The 16,333-nt window shown below is 43.1% G+C and overlaps 2 protein-coding genes and 3 non-coding genes across 6 annotated transcripts; 2 read left to right on the top strand and 3 right to left on the bottom strand.

Annotated features, from left to right (window-relative positions):
- Nucleotides 1-4,981: 4,981 nt before the first annotated feature.
- On the top strand, nt 4,982-6,499 carry crhb (corticotropin releasing hormone b). The gene is made up of 2 exons (XM_037455950.2): nt 4,982-5,199; nt 5,591-6,499. The coding sequence occupies exon 2, from the start codon at nt 5,611-5,613 to the stop codon at nt 6,151-6,153; it is 543 nt and encodes a 180-aa protein (XP_037311847.2). The 5' UTR covers nt 4,982-5,199; nt 5,591-5,610; the 3' UTR covers nt 6,154-6,499.
- A 929-nt stretch (nt 6,500-7,428) lies between these two features.
- On the bottom strand, nt 7,429-11,376 carry trim55b (tripartite motif containing 55b). Of its 2 annotated transcripts, none has more exons than XM_037455236.2 (8): nt 11,082-11,376; nt 10,400-10,569; nt 9,826-10,009; nt 9,556-9,651; nt 8,951-9,184; nt 8,834-8,856; nt 8,342-8,466; nt 7,429-8,247 (listed from the first exon to the last, which is right to left on the bottom strand). In XM_037455236.2, exons 1-8 carry the CDS (start codon nt 11,208-11,210, stop codon nt 8,084-8,086), a joined length of 1,125 nt encoding a protein of 374 aa, XP_037311133.2. In that variant the 5' UTR covers nt 11,211-11,376; the 3' UTR covers nt 7,429-8,083. The 2 variants fall into 2 exon arrangements, with proteins under 2 accessions (XP_037311133.2, XP_037311134.2); XM_037455237.2 differs by having other exon boundaries at nt 9,826-10,006; nt 11,082-11,210.
- A 1,283-nt stretch (nt 11,377-12,659) lies between these two features.
- Nucleotides 12,660-12,732, bottom strand: trnaa-agc (transfer RNA alanine (anticodon AGC)). Its single transcript has one exon. It is a non-coding gene; the product is annotated as a tRNA-Ala (tRNA).
- A 208-nt stretch (nt 12,733-12,940) lies between these two features.
- On the bottom strand, nt 12,941-13,013 carry trnaa-agc (transfer RNA alanine (anticodon AGC)). The gene has a single exon. It is a non-coding gene; the product is annotated as a tRNA-Ala (tRNA).
- A 239-nt stretch (nt 13,014-13,252) lies between these two features.
- Nucleotides 13,253-13,338, top strand: trnay-gua (transfer RNA tyrosine (anticodon GUA)). The gene is given in 2 exon segments: nt 13,253-13,289; nt 13,303-13,338. It is a non-coding gene; the product is annotated as a tRNA-Tyr (tRNA).
- The last annotated feature ends 2,995 nt before the right edge of the window (nt 13,339-16,333 follow it).

Raw genomic sequence — 16,333 nt, 5'->3', positions numbered from 1 at the left:
ATAAACTGGTAGGCACGAGACAAATCTTCACATAATGTCTACTTTAAAGCATTGATTTGACATTTTGACACCCGTGTCGGACTGCGGAGTTCCTCTTTTCGGTCTGACAGCTGCCTCTCGATGTTTGCTTGTCCCGAGGAGCGACGCCGCTCGAGTCCTCCTGTCAATCAACTTGATGAATTTACTAGACGAGTTTGACTATCTGCCACCCGGGCTTACTTCTTCCCCCTCTTGTCTCTCTGTGTGTTTTCTGTGTCTCTAATCACCATAGTGAATATTCACACTCCCCCTCTTCCTCTCTGGAGGGTTAAGCCTGATGTTGAAAGGCTTTTGGCAGAAGAGCACTCCAGATTAATGTGTCTGCTGATTGATTCACAACATTAGTTTTATCTAACTAATTCAGTTGATTAATGCCGGTCTCCGGGAAGCTTTTAAATTACAAATACTCAAATGAATTAATCATAGAGAGTAAAGTTTAGTCCAGCGATGATATTTAAAGCCACGTGTTTCTTCGTTTCAAGTGTCACATCATAAGTTAGATTTGTCCTGTCTTTCTTCTAGATCTTCTTCTCTTGCGCTGAGTTGGTCTCGAGGTCTGGTGTAATCGTTTCATTTTTGGATTTTGACCTGGAGCCACTCTCAGTGATCAGTGCGTGACAATCGTGGAGAGAAACCAAGGAGGGAACAATTAGAGAGGAAAAAATGTCTGGGTCCTCACTTCAGAACACTCACTTAACCAGTAAAACAGGGAAGAGAAAACTAAAGATGAGTTTTTGATTTACTGAGGGGGTGAAACAGACAGATAATGAGGTCAGCTATGTAACGAGTGATTCTATTGGACAGGCACTCTAATCATCTTCTGATGTGATAAAGACGTTTTTTATGGTTCAGCTTTCCACTATAAATATATATATTTATATGTATATAGCCTGTTATCTTTTTCCTCATTAGTCTCTTTTAAAAGCACTTTCTGAAAAACAACAATGCGTCTCTTCCTGCCCCGAACACAGCTGATTTCACGGCATCTTCACTGGCTTGCATCCTCTCTAACGTGTTGGACATCCATTATGTGTGCCATGGCGCGGTCATCTGAAAGAACTCTGAGGGTTTGGTCTACGTGGCTTTAAGATCTTTAAGAGCCAGGGAAACGCTGTCTTGTAAACAAGATTCTTGTGGACAAAAGGCTATAGGTGAATGGACATAATTGATGTCCAATGTGCCTTCTGTGTTGAGTAAGCTGGTCACTGTAGTGAAAAGATAGATGTGCATTTCTATTTAAATCAGTCTTGGCCATCCTCACGCTGAACTCGAACTAAAAAAAATAGAGAAAAAATGACAGCTGACATGCTTGGTTGAAGAAAGGATGTAACCGCCGCGCTGCCTCAGCTTCCTCTCATTTTTTCTCTCATTAAAGCTCGACTTGGCAATAAACACATCACACATCTAAAACTGGATATTTATAAAGCAGACAACTTGGCATGGTTTTGACAAACACGTTAGATTGTTAAATACATGAAAAAATGTATATATTTTAAGAGCGTTTCAATCTGTAGAGTGGAAACTTTGATTGGTCAGATGATGTTTTGGGGGATTTGACCCATGTATAAAGTCCTTGTCACATCTTGAGATAACCGGTCACTGTTAGACAGATAGAGAACAAATAGACAAGATCTCGTTCAACGCCTGTGATTGTTACATGGAATGATGGGCAGCTGTGTTGAAAGAAAAATACATTTTTCGGGTCCTTGACGCACAGAGGCCAACCAAGTATAATATACAGAAAACCCCTTTATTTCCTCTGGCTGTCTTCTGTCATGTTGACCTGTATGACGACTGTCAATGCCGATGCAGATGATGTTTGTGTGCAGAAATACAGAGTCATGAGGGATTTAAACCGGAGTCCTGAGACTATGCAGGGAGGAACCAACATTATATGTTGCCATTAACGGCACTTAAGGAGCCCATTATGTTTAAAGTGTGTTAGCGAAGAGCAAAGAAAACCGGCTTTCAAATTGGGCTGAGTGACTTTGCCCTAGATTCCTCTTGAAATTACAAATTTCTGTCAAACTAACACAGTCTAAGACATCTGCTGCCTCACGTATCACGGAAATAAAACATTACTTACTGTGATAAAAGGAAATCATCTACAAACGCAGAACATGTATTTTCCCGAAACGCTTCAATTTATATCATTTCATGAATATTAAACATAAGGACAAAATAATTACAGTTTTTCTTTCAACAGGTGCCAGCGTATGGAGCAGATCTTCAATACGCATTATAATAGCAATATGCAATCTGTGAAAGTCATTGCAACTTATCGACTACCCAGAACATTTCATTTGGACTAAATAGAGAGAAAGCCTTCCTGCACCAGGGCTGAAGGAAATAGCAGATTATACAATTCAGTGTTAATTCAAGCAAAGAAAGTTACAATTTGACCTGTTTTTAAAGATTTACACCTTACGAGCTAACCATCATCGATAAAGTTGAGGCATTGGAAAACGAATGAAAGATGTAGTTTTGGATGATTTTACAGCATTTGTTGAAAATAAACCCTGTAATAATGGATTCAGTACATTATGCATTGTTGGCTGGTTTGATAAGTAAGTGGGCACTATCCAATTTAAACATAGGCTTTTCTGAATGAAAATGATTGGGTTGTCGAGATTTTGATTGTTAGATTTGACCTGGAAGGATGAGGAAGGTTAAATGTTGTCTTTTGAGATGTTATTTTCCCTCCTCAACCCCTGTGTGAGGAGACTGGCATCTACTATGGGAACAAGCATCACAGGAGCATCCGAGTTAACACCTCCAGAGCCCCACGTGCTAGATTCACATAGACAGAAGGGCCTTTTCTCTGCGTTATGGACAGCTTTGCTTCTCACGTCCTCGTGTCGGTTGCAGACACAGTGCAAAGCGTGCGATCCTCGTGAGAAGCTCAAGGAGCACAGCTGTCTCACATCGGATTTTTATTAAAAGGATATTTTCTCAAGCGCTTCAAAAGATGCTTCAATTTTTTTTGCTTGAGAAATGCAGAAACATTCATCAAGAAGTCAAATTCAGAACAGCTCTGAAGAACATCAAGTAAACCGGAGGGGATCCTGGTCAGCAGCTCCCACGCTGCATTAGTAATGAATCTGTTTAGCCTTAAACTGTCGTGACTGAACCCCATCATACACTTAGATATCTACCTGCCGTTTACTTGTCAATTGTAAAATCAGGAATTCCATTTTGACGACATTTTCCATTAATGTCTTAAGAAGAAAGGCAAGCTCCTGCTTCTCTATCAGGAAAGGTGTTTTCATGACATGTTGTAAAACCAGAAGGTCACCTGAGCTACGGTGCAGTGTTCAGGTGGCGGTCCAAGTGTGGGGCCTTGGGCTCTGCAGCACCATGGATCAGAATACCTGTTCATGCTCATCGACCAGAACGACCCGGTTTATCAGAGTGAGCATGTCAAGGCTGGGCCGGAACACCGGAGGTATTAGAGAAAACAGCTCAATGCGCCGGGGGAAACTGTCCAATTATTCAGGAAGGGACAATTTGGGGAGAAGCGCTTGTCCTCGTAGCAGATTAGAAAAGGCAAATGATCGATTAAAAGAAACCGTTGCCATGGAGAGTTTGTTTGTCTGCCAGTGGTTGTGTGGAATCTTTTTTTGGAAGCATTTTGAAGTGTCAGGTTTATCCATCATGTCCAGATTTGCCTCTAATCATGTTTTCATTTTCTACCTGCAGGCACATGATCATCAACGGGTTTTTTTTCTTCTTCTAATCTAATCGTCGGAGAGACTCTGCCCTAATTGAGGAAACAAAAGGATAACGATGAAAGAGTCTTCTCCGGCGTGCCGTAACAGGAGAGGATTCAATGGCGTGGGCGGGGACAGTGATTTGAAAATGAGGTGACATGAGTTGACCACAAGCAGTCACTCACTCATCTGTAGCGGTGCTTTCTATTTGTGTCAGCCAACATGTGTTTCTCTTGATGGGACCTGACACCCCCCCCCACCCTCCCCCCTTGAAGCAGCAACAAACTCACGCCAAATCACACCCTGATCCCCTAAAATGTCTAAAGATGATGAGTGAATGTTTGAAGATGGCACATATGCTGAAGGAGAAGTGTGTAATATAGCAATATGCACGCCTGGAACTGAGATTTTCCCGGTGTCTGAGTGTCTGGGTGTAATGGATTTACTGTTAGGGATTAATGGGAAGGCTTTTACCCACATTCTGAACGGTGACTTAACAGATTTATGGCATTTATGCCCGAGTGTAAACGGGCCGACTTCTAAAGAGTATCCCCAACATTGGTCCAACATAAGTGTGAGTTCCACACTTTAAAAAAAAAAGAAATAATTAAACTGTTTAAGATTCTAATGGCTGATGTGGGATTAAGCTCTCCATCTTTGAAAAGCGTGACTTGGCGATGCGGGGCCCTGCGAAGCGAGGTGGCCGAGGGGCCCCCGGAGGTGGTGACGTGCGTGCAGCAGCAAAGATATCACGGAGGAATCGATGCCCCCCCCCCCCCCCCTCCTCCCCCCCTCTTTCGGTCGGAGCTGTTTGCGGATGCACTGAATGAAACGCAGGTCGGCTACCCGCCCGCTCATTAGTGAGGTGAGAAAGAAACAAAATGACACCATTAAAAGAACCCGTTGTAACGTTGTAACATGTCAAGTCATTATTATCTCATTGCCGCATCAAAACACATCAATAATAACAATTCTCATTTCTGTCAGGCAAAACCCACTTAAATCAGATACTGCACTTATATTACTGAGACAAAGAAAGAGACGTCCTAATTTAAAACGTGTCTTGACTAAACGCGTAGTCTCCTCACTTGTGAGCATGCTCCTCTCAAGTGAGGATGCCAGCAGGTGTGGCACCCATAGGCCTATTCCGAAAGCGCACACGTAAATGCCGGTGCACGCGCGCGCACGCACGCTTACTTATGACTCATCTTGTCTAAACTAACGCACTTTGTCAGAGGCGTCCATTCACGTTACACCCGTGCGGGAACGCGCAGACTCCATCTCATTTTGGAGCGCGACACTTGTAGTGACGGCGGCTATATAAGTGCATTCGGCGTCTACTCTTTAAGTAACTATAGACTTGTTTCTTCAAGGAAGTGAAGGAGGGAGGCATCTCGCCAACTACCTGGCAACCTGCGAGGCTGTACTGGACCTCCTCTAAAGACTGAAGGTATGAAGGGCTTTTTTACCCCTGCGTGCATTGTTTGGAATTTTTGTTATTTTTCTTGGCAATGCACTTAATTTCGCATTTGGGGGGGTCACTGTTTGTTCAATCTTGATTTTGTGAAGTATAGACAGCCGGCAATACTAAAATTCAAGTTACACAGAAACCCAATCTCTCGTTGCGGACTAATTAATTATGACTATTTTGTTTAACTACTGCAGATTGAAGTGTGTCACAAAATCTCTCAAAACAGAAACAATGACACTTTTATTGATGGTTACAGCCCGGTTGCACTAACGAGATGCCTTATTTTATGTGCGTAAAATCCTCATTACGCTGCGCATTTGACACTATATTGGGAATTTAAAAAAAAATAATTCAAGCTTCTGATTTTCAGATTCCTGTTGATATCCTGACATGAAGCTCAATTTACTTGGAACCACCGTGATTCTGCTAGTTGCCTTCTTACCGCTCTACGCATGTCGGGCTATTGAGAACCCTGGCGGTGCCCTGCGCGTCCCAGCGCCCCAAACCCCAAACTCCCAGCAGCAGCAGCAGCAGCAGCAGCAGTCTGGCCCCATCCTGGAGCGCCTCGGGGAGGAGTATTTCATCCGCCTGGGCAACGGGGACACTAACTCTTTCCCATCATCATCATCATCATCATCATCATCATCATCCATGTATACCGGCGGAGCGCCTGCCATCTACAACAGAGCATTGCAACTCCAGCTGACGCGGCGTCTTTTACAAGGGAAAGTTGGAAACATCAGGGCGCTCTTAAGCGGCTTCGGAGACCGCGGGGACGAGTCGATGGAGAGGGGAAGGAGGTCCGAGGACCCGCCGATATCCCTGGATCTGACCTTCCACCTGCTGCGGGAGATGATGGAGATGTCCAAGGCGGAACAGCTGGCTCAGCAGGCGCAAAATAACAGAAGAATGATGGAGCTCTTCGGAAAGTGAAGACCTCTTTCCATCCGCCAAAGATCTCCGTTTACTTCATTTTCTTTCTGTTGCATTTTGACCATCAGCACTACTCATGCTCTGTACAATTTAGTGCTGCGTTATCACTTTATGATTTAAAGCTTTAACCTCCAACTATGGCGCGTATACGAGCTTGACTTAGAATGATCCGATTGTATTTTAATGTTGGTGTCAAATATGTAGACTCACACGTTCTTCATACTTGAGATGAAATACTTTTGGTTGAGACATGAAATACCGCATTGAAAAAATGGTTTGTTTTAAATTATGAATCCTTGTAATTATGATATTTATGTTTGTTAATAAACTTATGTGCAACCAGTCATTTTCTGTTGTGCAAGAGGACATTTTAAATCTATTTTTTTTAAATAAAAATGTAAAAGCAATGCTTACACTTCTCTGTGGATATCCTTACATATAAAGTAATAATAACTACCACCAAAAACAAACTTTAATCACTAATTTAACTCCCTAATGTTTCTTGGCATATCAATTTGCAATCTTAGGAGATATCGAAAGTTGAAACGGCCTCTATCTCAATTATGGATTCTAAGTGAATGTAAAACTCCTGTAACCATGGCGTCGCTTTGGAGCCAAGTCGTGTGTTAGTGGCGTGCCCCCGACACACATGAAAAGAGCCCCAACAATAGAACATTTTACCAAAGATGTTTCTCACGGTGCAGAGACACTGTGTTCTTTCTCCGACCCTCAAACCTCAAGAAGCAATTCTCGGCAAAAGGAAACCACGGAAAGCTGAAAGATAGATGACAGCTAATGACTGTGAAAGACACTGTGTGCGCTTATCCGTGTGTGTGTGTGTGTGTGTGTGTGTGTGCAGGCTGGGCCGATCCTTGACCCATCACGTAACCAAACAAGAGCTGTGGGTGTGAGTCACTCAGCTACTCTTAAGCTTAAAGCTGCATTGAGCCCATTCCTAAAGGATCCAACTCACTGGGAGACGGTGCAGAGCTTTTAGGTGGGGGGTCAGTGGACTACGTCAATAGTGGAGTCTCTACGAGACCACAGCGCGGCAGCAGTCGGATGCACACGGCAGGTCCGAGGCACAGTGGGGTCACAGTGGCACTGTAGAGAAGAGAGCTTATAAAGTTATAGAACTAAATCGGATGAATTTTCCTTTTCAAAAAACGATTGCACATACGCACACACAAACACCAAAGGGTGTTACATTAAAAAAAATGTAATTTGTAATTGGGTCCATGGGGAGGCCTGAAGTACAGGGAAACGCAGTAATGACAGCTGTGTTTTTATTGATACGTCAACAATACCTCAGGCGTTTGTACAGTTCAGTTTGAATGATAATGGTAATATATTACACACTGTTACATATCAAAACGTGATGTTTTGTCCATGTAGGAAGGCATACACACAAAAAAGCATTAAACACACAATATAGGCTTTAAAGTGTATGAAACACTGAAATGTCACAGTGACAGTTTTTTACTGGTCTACCCTACTCATAAAGTTATACCAGATTAAAAAAAGACGAGAATGACCTGGAGGGAGACTAGAGACTAACTAGTGAATCGCAAAAGGTCAGCTCCATAATAAAAATATATGAATTTTTGGCATCTGACCACCCATAGCCTGCTTGTCATTCACTACGTCAAAACAAAAAAAGAAAGCAAGAAAAGGTGCCAAAATGTGCGTTCAACCTGACAAGAAGCACTTCAGACGCGTCAGTGTGCAGTGACGCACAGCGACATGTAATCCCAACGTGAGTGAGACAGAGAAGGGAAACTTCTGCCTCTGCAACTCACAGTTCCCCTTCGGCACGGATCTAAATCTGTCTCCTGCTCCCCAATCCGAGGGGTGGGGTGGGGGTGGCGGGGGGGACAGGGTCACGACTGACCCCGAAATCAACGTCTGGCATAAGGTGTTTTTTTCTCGGCTAGGACGAGGCGGCGCTCGGGGAGGAAGGACTTGGCTGCGGGGGGGCGGCCGGTTGGACGGGGGCAGGGGCGCCGCCGCCGCCCGCAGGAGCAGCCGGGGGCCCCTCGCCTTCCTCCGCGCTGGCTTCTCCGTCCTCGTCCTCTTCGTCCTCGTCTTCGTCATCTGCGGAGAGGACGGAAAGAGAAAGAAACAGATTGGGGTGGGGGTTACTCGGGAGCTGTGAGCGGCAAACAGACGCCGACCTCTGTCCGCTCACCTTGGAGGAAGTCCAGGCTGCGCAGGGCCAGGCCCTCCTTCTTGAAGTCGACCGTGTAATGATCCATGTTCTCGTAGCCGCGCTCAACTTTGTCCAAGTGCGCTGTGCTGGATGCTTCTGCAAGCCTCGGTGCAAAAAAAAAAAGGAAGAAAAAAAAAGGGTTGATTTACATTATTCATGGGAAACGAAAACGAAAAGTCCCCCACAGACAGTTAATGTAACACTTGTTATATAAATAATCAATCTGGGATGATTAGTTATTTCGGTGTGCCTCCAGCTAAAGATAACGATTTGCGACATTTCACAGAATTCCTGTCGACTGCTTCTCGAGAGCAGGTGTGACCTCGCTGCTTTGGGCTGGGCCTTTGGGGGCCGCTGTACATTTGGTGAATCATTCACGGCAACAGGATTAGAATCTCAAATTGTCAATATGCCGTTATGGCCACATTTCCATTTTTGTCGGTGTATTCTGCAATGCATATAATGACTCACTTTTTGAGGAGAGGCTTTGTGTTCTGAAAGAGAAATGAAATATGTTAAATGTTACTGAATATTACTAAATGTTCTCATTTATGCACCAATTTTTAATCGAGTTGGCTATAGACTGACCTGTAGAAATAAAGCCATTTCCGGCTCCTCCATAGTTTGAATCCCCAACTCCACCATCTTACAGCTCTCCTCCAGATGGTCTCCGTACTTCCTGGTCAGGCCTCGGATATAATTCACCTTCTCTTCCTGCTCGGCGGTCACCTTCTGACTCATCTCGACCTTCTTTTCCTCCAGGATGGAGTAAAGCTGGTCAAACCTCTCACACACCAGCGTCTTCTGCCTCCGACCATTCTCCTACGCGTCCATGAGACAGAGTCAGAGACAGAAGACACCGTCTTAAAGTAGATGCTACTACAAGGGTACAACAGTTGCTTTCTGTGTACAATTAAATAATGAAGATAATACAAATGTCCTGATCATAAAACTCTGCCCACCCTGCTGAATTTACACTGCTCATCTTTAAAGTCGATGGGCCAAAGTGCAGGGTGAAGTGCGCTACTAAGTGCATGTGGAAGGAAAAGGAGAGTGTGGGACGGACCGAGGCACTCGCATCCCACAGACGGATAAAAAGCAGACAGAGCGGCGGTGACAAGGACACGTGGCGTGTGTTTTTTGTGCGTCCGAAGTCGCGCTGCGTGAGTGAGCGGGCCGGGTCGGACACTGACCTCTATGGCGCGACAGGCCTCCTCTAGCTGACTGACGATGCCTTGCATTCTGTCGTTGTTACCCACCATCATGGCAATCCCGTCACTCAGCTCCGCCTGGGAGGGGTGGGGACAAGGAGGTGACAAGGTAAATACCTGAGATACATGCAAGTGTGAGTCAGGATTTTTCACGACTACTTCCCCCCTTTTTATTCCAAGCACATCTAAATGGCTGATGAGCTCGCGATAGACAGTATTCATGAGCTCCGTGATGGCGGTTTCAGGCCTCACCTTCTTTGACTGGTAGATGCTGGTGATGGCCGCCACCTCGCAGTCTTTGTGAGCTCCAAAGACCTTACACATGGAGCACGTGGGCACGCCATGGGTCACACAGTAAATGTTGATCTTTTCTTCTTCATGGACGTCACACATGGGCGTTTCTTCCTTTCTCTCGGGCGCCGGCTTGCTGCTGCTGCTGAGGTGCAAAGAAAAAGGCGCTATCTTCCTGTCAGGACCCACATTTCGGTGCATATTGATGTGACAAGTAATGTCGATTTGATAATGTCACAGGTAGACGTCTCAGTAGCTTATTGACGATCCATCAGTCCCCCCCGCCCCCCGTCATGCCTATTGGCTGCCATCATACAGGTGTACAAGAATACAAGAATACAGGTGTGGGTTCACTTGATCTTTTTTTAACTGTGTAACTCATTCTCACATGATCAGGTGAATTCATCCCCCAAAATATAAGTTAATTATCTGTAAAACACAAAATGGTGATTTTGGATGAGGGTGTTGAGTGTTGTGGATCCTATGTGTCGATAGATGACTGACATATTACATCGGTGTATCCGATCTGTGTCACCTGCTGGACTCCTGCTTGAACATGTCAATGATGTTCTCCACCAGCAGGTTTCTCTGCAGCCCGTAGACACCGTGCCGGTCCAGAACCACCTCGTGTCTGCAGGACGGGCATCGGAAGCGGCCGCCGGACGTCAGCGAGCCACCTCTCGTTGGAAGGTATGGGTTTGAGGCCTGTAAACAAGCGCAATTCAAACCTCACATTTTGAATAAAGGGAGTATAATTGAATATATTTTTCAACAAGGTATTCAATTGTTTCACTCAATATTTATTAAATATGAATACGGTGGAAAAGGACTTCATAATACAGAAGACAAAAACCCAAAGTCAAGACAAAAAAAGCTCACCTGCTATCACTTCCAATCCGGTTTACAGGTGTTTCAATGAAAGGACTTACGTAGAACAACAACAAGATGAACGTACCTTCCTTACTTCTTCAAATGGGACCAGTTGTGAAACAAAAAATGCATCTTTCTCCAGGTGGAATACTCTACTGCACGTATACGAGCATGTTATAAGCACGTCATCTTTGCTGCCCTGCTTTGGCCTTAAATGAAGGGGACTTGATTCAAATGACACAGGCGTGAAACAACTAAAGCTGTGTTCCTAAACTCTAGAAATACTTCCCCCCTATTGTTAAAAACATAGACTAAACGGGTCGGGGGCATTTCCTCAAGTCGCTTACCTGGAAAACGTCGTTGGCACATTTCCTGCAGAGGTTGTGCTGGCAGGGCAGGATGACCACAGGCTTTGTAAACATTTCCAGGCATATGGGACAAATCAGCTGTTTCTCCAGGTTATCCATGGTGTTCATTTTCGACGAGCGCTCTTTTTTTTTGTAGCAGGACACGAAACGACACAAATAGTAAAGACGCCGAGGCAATGTGAGGAATACAAATCCGTTTGGTGTTGTGTAGGCCCGAGTCAGGCTGGAGGCCTGCTGCTCTCGTCCTGCCGGGTGCGGGCTCCTATCTAGCTGTTGTCAGTTCTGTTTTTAGCAGCTATTGCTGTCACGTCAAAGGTTGCCATTTTTACCATGCCCATATTCGAAAGTGGACAGCTGCACATGACCGACATGCGCCCACTACGCTGTTGTCAAAGGTGTGTGTATGTGTGTATGTGTGTGTGTGTGTGTGTGTGTGTGTGTGTGTGTGTGTGTGTGTGTGTGTGTGTGCGTGCGTGTGTGTGTGTGTGCAATGTGTGTTAAGGAGTTTACCGAGGTGGAGGCCTTACGTCACATCTAGAAATCAGAAATAACAACAACAACAAAACCATTTGCCATGATAGTGGTTGTATTGATTCATGCTTTTGTTCCTCATAAGACAATATTATGTTCAAACAATGACGTTAGATGAACACATACATGTATATCCCGGATATCTTAACGTAACGAACGTTACGTTAAGTTTACCCTGACGTTAGGTTGCAGGTGAAGCTAATTATGCTAATTAAGCTAACGTTACCTAAGACGTGAGCGGGCGCAGAATTGTGTCCAGAAGTGTCCATCAACAGGTAGGTTACCTAACGTATATGTTTGTTATCTAGCGTTGCATATACACCACAGAGAAGAGGTGTACCGTTATGTATACAGCAATACAACAATTTTCTGAATAATGTGTAGTTTACGTCACCAAGATTTTGCTCGATAAGGTTACCGTTAGCTATTTAGTCAGGTCAGCTAAAGCTAGCTTGAATCGCCATACGGTTTATGATCAACCTAACGTTCCATTTTTTACTCATTAAACGTACTTGGAAAGAAAGTTAATGCAAAACAATATGGATTAAACATGTTTGTGTGGGTTATTTAAAAAGGGAACGAATACATTATTGGAGAATGCGGGATATCGGTACACGTTACGCCTTAGTCCCATTATCATTGAAGATACCAACAAAGATGAGCAATGAAAAACAGGATTTAGTTTGGAAGTTGATCCGTTTTAAATTAGCCTACGGAAAAATGATCTGATAACGGAGGCGTTGACTGTATGAGTTCTTTAAAAAGGCAACGAAAAGAAACCCTGGAGAATGCGGGCATCGATCCCACTACCTCTCACATGCTAAGCGAGCGCTCTACCATTTGAGCTAATTCCCCTTGAAGGATATCAAGTTAGCTCTTTTTCGAGGTATCAATACATGTTCCTCCTTAGTCCTTACTCCCATTATCATTGAAGATGCTAGCAAAGAAGACCAATGCAAACCAACATGGCTTTTGTTTTTAAGTTGATTAGTTTTAAATAAGCCTTGTGAAAAACAGAAAAATAATTGGAGAATGCGGGCATCGATCCCGCTACCTCTCGCATGCTAAGCGAGCGCTCTACCATTTGAGCTAATTCCCCTTGTAAGAAACCTTGTCGGCCCATTTCTGAGATATTGATACACGTTATTCCATAGTCCCATTATCATTGAAGATACCAAAAAGAATGAGCAGTAAAAAACAGGATTTATTTTTGAAGTTGATCCGTTTTATATAAGCCTACAGAAAACGATTGGAGAATGGGAGCGTCGATTGTGTGAGTTCTTTAAAAAGGCAACGAAAAGAAACCCTGGAGAATGCGGGCATCGATCCCGCTACCTCTCGCATGCTAAGCGAGCGCTCTACCATTTGAGCTAATTCCCCTTGCGAGCAAAGTGCCGTAGATTACATCTTTGAAGATAGACAGTATTTCAAAGGAGCTTGCTGAAAAATATTCCCTACAGTTGAACTTTACTATACATGCTCGCCAAATGGAGAGACAGTAGAATCTAACGTAGTGCGAATAAACACGATCCACCAAGTTAACACACGACCGCTTCTCGTGTATAGATAGACGAGAAGTATAGATATATAAACGCTGGATCTCCAAAGAATCCTATATCCCTTCGATAGCTCAGTTGGTAGAGCGGAGGACTGTAGTGGTTACATGGGAATCCTTAGGTCGCTGGTTCGAATCCGGCTCGAAGGAGATTCATTTTTCCGAAGTACTGTTTTTATTCAGCCGATCAGCACTCTCCTTCCAAAAATGCATGAACATCGTAAATTTGTGCTTCATAATAAATAAATTGGCTTTTACTATTTTCATCCCACAACTCTTATCTTTTAATGCTTCCTCGACTTCAATGTGCAATAAACGTATTGCTATTGGCGTGGTCCTCATACATTCGAATGTAAAATGGATTACAAATTTGTTGGAAACGCATTTAAATTATGTTTCAATTATAATTCTGTTTTGGACTTTAGAAAGCATCACACATTACATATCTTTGTTTTAATTATTTTATTTTGATATATATATTTATTACATTGATATTGTTTTAATGCTGGCACAAATGCTGTCGGCTTTTGTCCAGTGGTTCAGCAGAATCGGGGAAAGAGCAAAGGGTGCCATCTGCTCTGCTGAATATTTCAGGTAGTTGTGAGTCATATTGTATTCATACAGATGGTAAGCAGATTTAAAATGTCTTTGTAAGCATTCTTAGATTGTCTATTTCTGCTTTTTCACATTTGTCATTAAAAGTGTCATTTTATTTTGAACCTCAAAACATCACTTGAGGTAAATAGAAGTTTCAACATATTCTCAATAACTAGAAATACTGTCACCCTGCTGTAAATTTAACCCTGTTGAAAATGACCAGTACCTGTACAAAACTATTAATTATTCTAAACAATACGTACTTACATTTGAATTGCTTTGGATTAGGTAGGATTATGAAACTGTGCATAAAAAGTAACTTAACTAAATCAACACTTTTATCAGAATTGTTATTTCCCAAATTATTTTAATTAATTTATTCATTGTATTAAAAAGTAAATGTAACTAAATCATGGGTAAAATATTTTGAATATGGACATATACATCTTTTAATAATTGTGATTTATGTAGCAAAGCATTACAAAAAACAATCTTTAGTACAAACAAAATGACAAATGCATTGTGAATGAACTTTTTCATGTATGTAGGACAGGTTCTTTTGTTCTTTTGGAGTAGTTGCCTCTACTCAATCAAACGGCCGCATGCAGTTTTATATAACCCTCTCCCATACAGTGACGTAAAAGAGACGTCAGAGATTGTTTTAACAGTCACCGCATGCAGCTCCAGGTCTCACAGCTTCTCTCCGCCTGGCTCTAACCTCCCACTCCCCCACGAGAGGGGTCGTCCACATTGTCTCATCTTAAAACAAATCCATCATCCCCCGCTGTGTTTACAAAACAAGAGCATGGCCGCTTTGAACAGGTAACACTGAAGGTGTAGTAGTGAAAATGCAGAATGAATCCTCCAGCATGTACTCTCATGGATATCTGAAGCGAGGCGTCGTGCAGTCGTCTTCAAGGTCTCTTTCTTGAAATTGAGTAAATAATTGAGTAAATAATCCGATAAAACATCTCCCCCCTCTGGGATTACCCAGCATTTATTTTGTGATGTCTCAACAACAAGTGGAAGGCGTCTGTATCTTAGAGACCAAATGAAGTAATCCATTTTTACCAAAGACACCAAAACTGTAGTGTGAACTCTATACTTGAGCTTTAGGCCGTAGTTTGAACTAAGGAGCTGTGATGGTAAAGCCCAGTGGTCCTTTCTACAGTAAAAGAGTGCTATCTAGTGGTAAGAAGAGGACACTCTGTGTCCAGTAGATGCACTATTGCATACTGGCTTTGCTGCAATCCTCACCTGGAAAAGGAAGCGCAGCTTCAATAATGTTCATGTGCAGATTTCAAAGTCTAGGAGGACAAGATAGAAACATTTTCCTTGTTTATTTGGCTCAGATCACATTAGAGCTTACATTAAACTTGAGGTTGGGTTTTTAATTGTGATTGATTCCTGCTTTTGATAGAACAAGATATTTCTCACTTTAGTAAAACATAAATAACAAATTAAGCTGCCAGATGGAGATGTTTTCTGGGACCCTGCAATTTTAACACTAAATCCTTTCCCCCATTTTACATATTTAAGCCCAGAAATGCAAACGTTTAGTGTTGGCACAGGGTGCCAGGTTTGCAAAATATTTTGTTTTTATTTGGCAGGTACCATAGAGTGTGTTTGTCACTATATTGGATAATTTAAACCTAATGTCAGTTGGTCACTACATAATTTTAAAAAATACCTGTGATTACAAACCAAGACACCTACTTCTTTAAAGTAAGGTTGAGATGTACCCGAATTAACCTCAATTGTTAGTTTGATTTTTTAAATCTCACCAGCACACTGTCGCTGTAGGTGCTCCGTTTCACAACAAGGTGGCGCTAAATACACACAAAATAAACTTAGGCGTTTGAAACGTCAATATGTTGTCTAACATTTGATCATGTGCAGTTAAATCATATTTTGACACATGAACAATGGGTAATAAATGCGTGCGCATGTGCACAATGTGCTTTTTCTTTTTTACAGATGTATGTATATATTTCATAGCACATGGACAAACCTCCAGTGACAAAATTATATATATATATATATTCAGGAATAGATAATAATGACTCCCGTGACACCCGCAGTGACGTCAGAGGGTAACAGGTAAATCAATTAGGGACAGCATGGCTGATTGCAAGGTCTCCAGAGATCTCTCCGCCGGAATAATCCGGGAGGAGTTGAGCTCTGGCGGCCTCACCAGCAGATTCTGCACCTGTGGCCTCAAGGGGAATCAGCAGGTGCACCTCAGCTGTCTCATTACAGCTCCTGCAGGGCGATGCTATAAACACACTTGGCATGCTACAAAAGGTGTAGGTGTGTGTACAGTACATGTACGGTGTGTTTTACTGTGTGTGTGTGTGTGTGTGTGTGTGTGTGTGTGAAATGGTGCGATGCATAATAGGTGTGGTGGAAATAATTAAATAACAAAAAATACCTTCCCAACGTGAGCGGAGTGAATGTGAAGTATGTGCGCGCACACGTGCTGCGTCATCGACACGGTCAGGTGCCACATCAGAGTTGTCTGGCAACAACAGGTTTGTGAACTGAGTGC

Source organism: Pungitius pungitius, chromosome 19 (assembly GCF_949316345.1).
Source record: "Pungitius pungitius chromosome 19, fPunPun2.1, whole genome shotgun sequence".
NCBI classification, from domain to species: Eukaryota; Metazoa; Chordata; class Actinopteri; order Perciformes; family Gasterosteidae; genus Pungitius; species Pungitius pungitius.
The sequence above is the reverse complement of the archived record's forward strand: the minus strand, read 5'-3'. Positions and strand labels throughout refer to the sequence as shown.

What these genes read in the sequence shown, in the direction of transcription:
- crhb (XM_037455950.2), top strand. Translation starts at nt 5,611, where the DNA reads ATGAAGCTCAATTTACTTGGAACCACCGTGATTCTGCTAGTTGCCTTC.
- trim55b (XM_037455236.2), bottom strand. Translation starts at nt 11,210, where the DNA reads ATGAACACCATGGATAACCTGGAGAAACAGCTGATTTGTCCCATATGC. An exon ending in GTGCCAACGACGTTTTCCAG is followed by an intron (nt 10,570 to 11,081) that starts GTAAGCGACTTG and finishes GCTTGTTTACAG; the next exon opens with GCCTCAAACCCATACCTTCC. An exon ending in GCATCTACCAGTCAAAGAAG is followed by an intron (nt 9,652 to 9,825) that starts GTGAGGCCTGAA and finishes CACCCCTCCCAG; the next exon opens with GCGGAGCTGAGTGACGGGAT.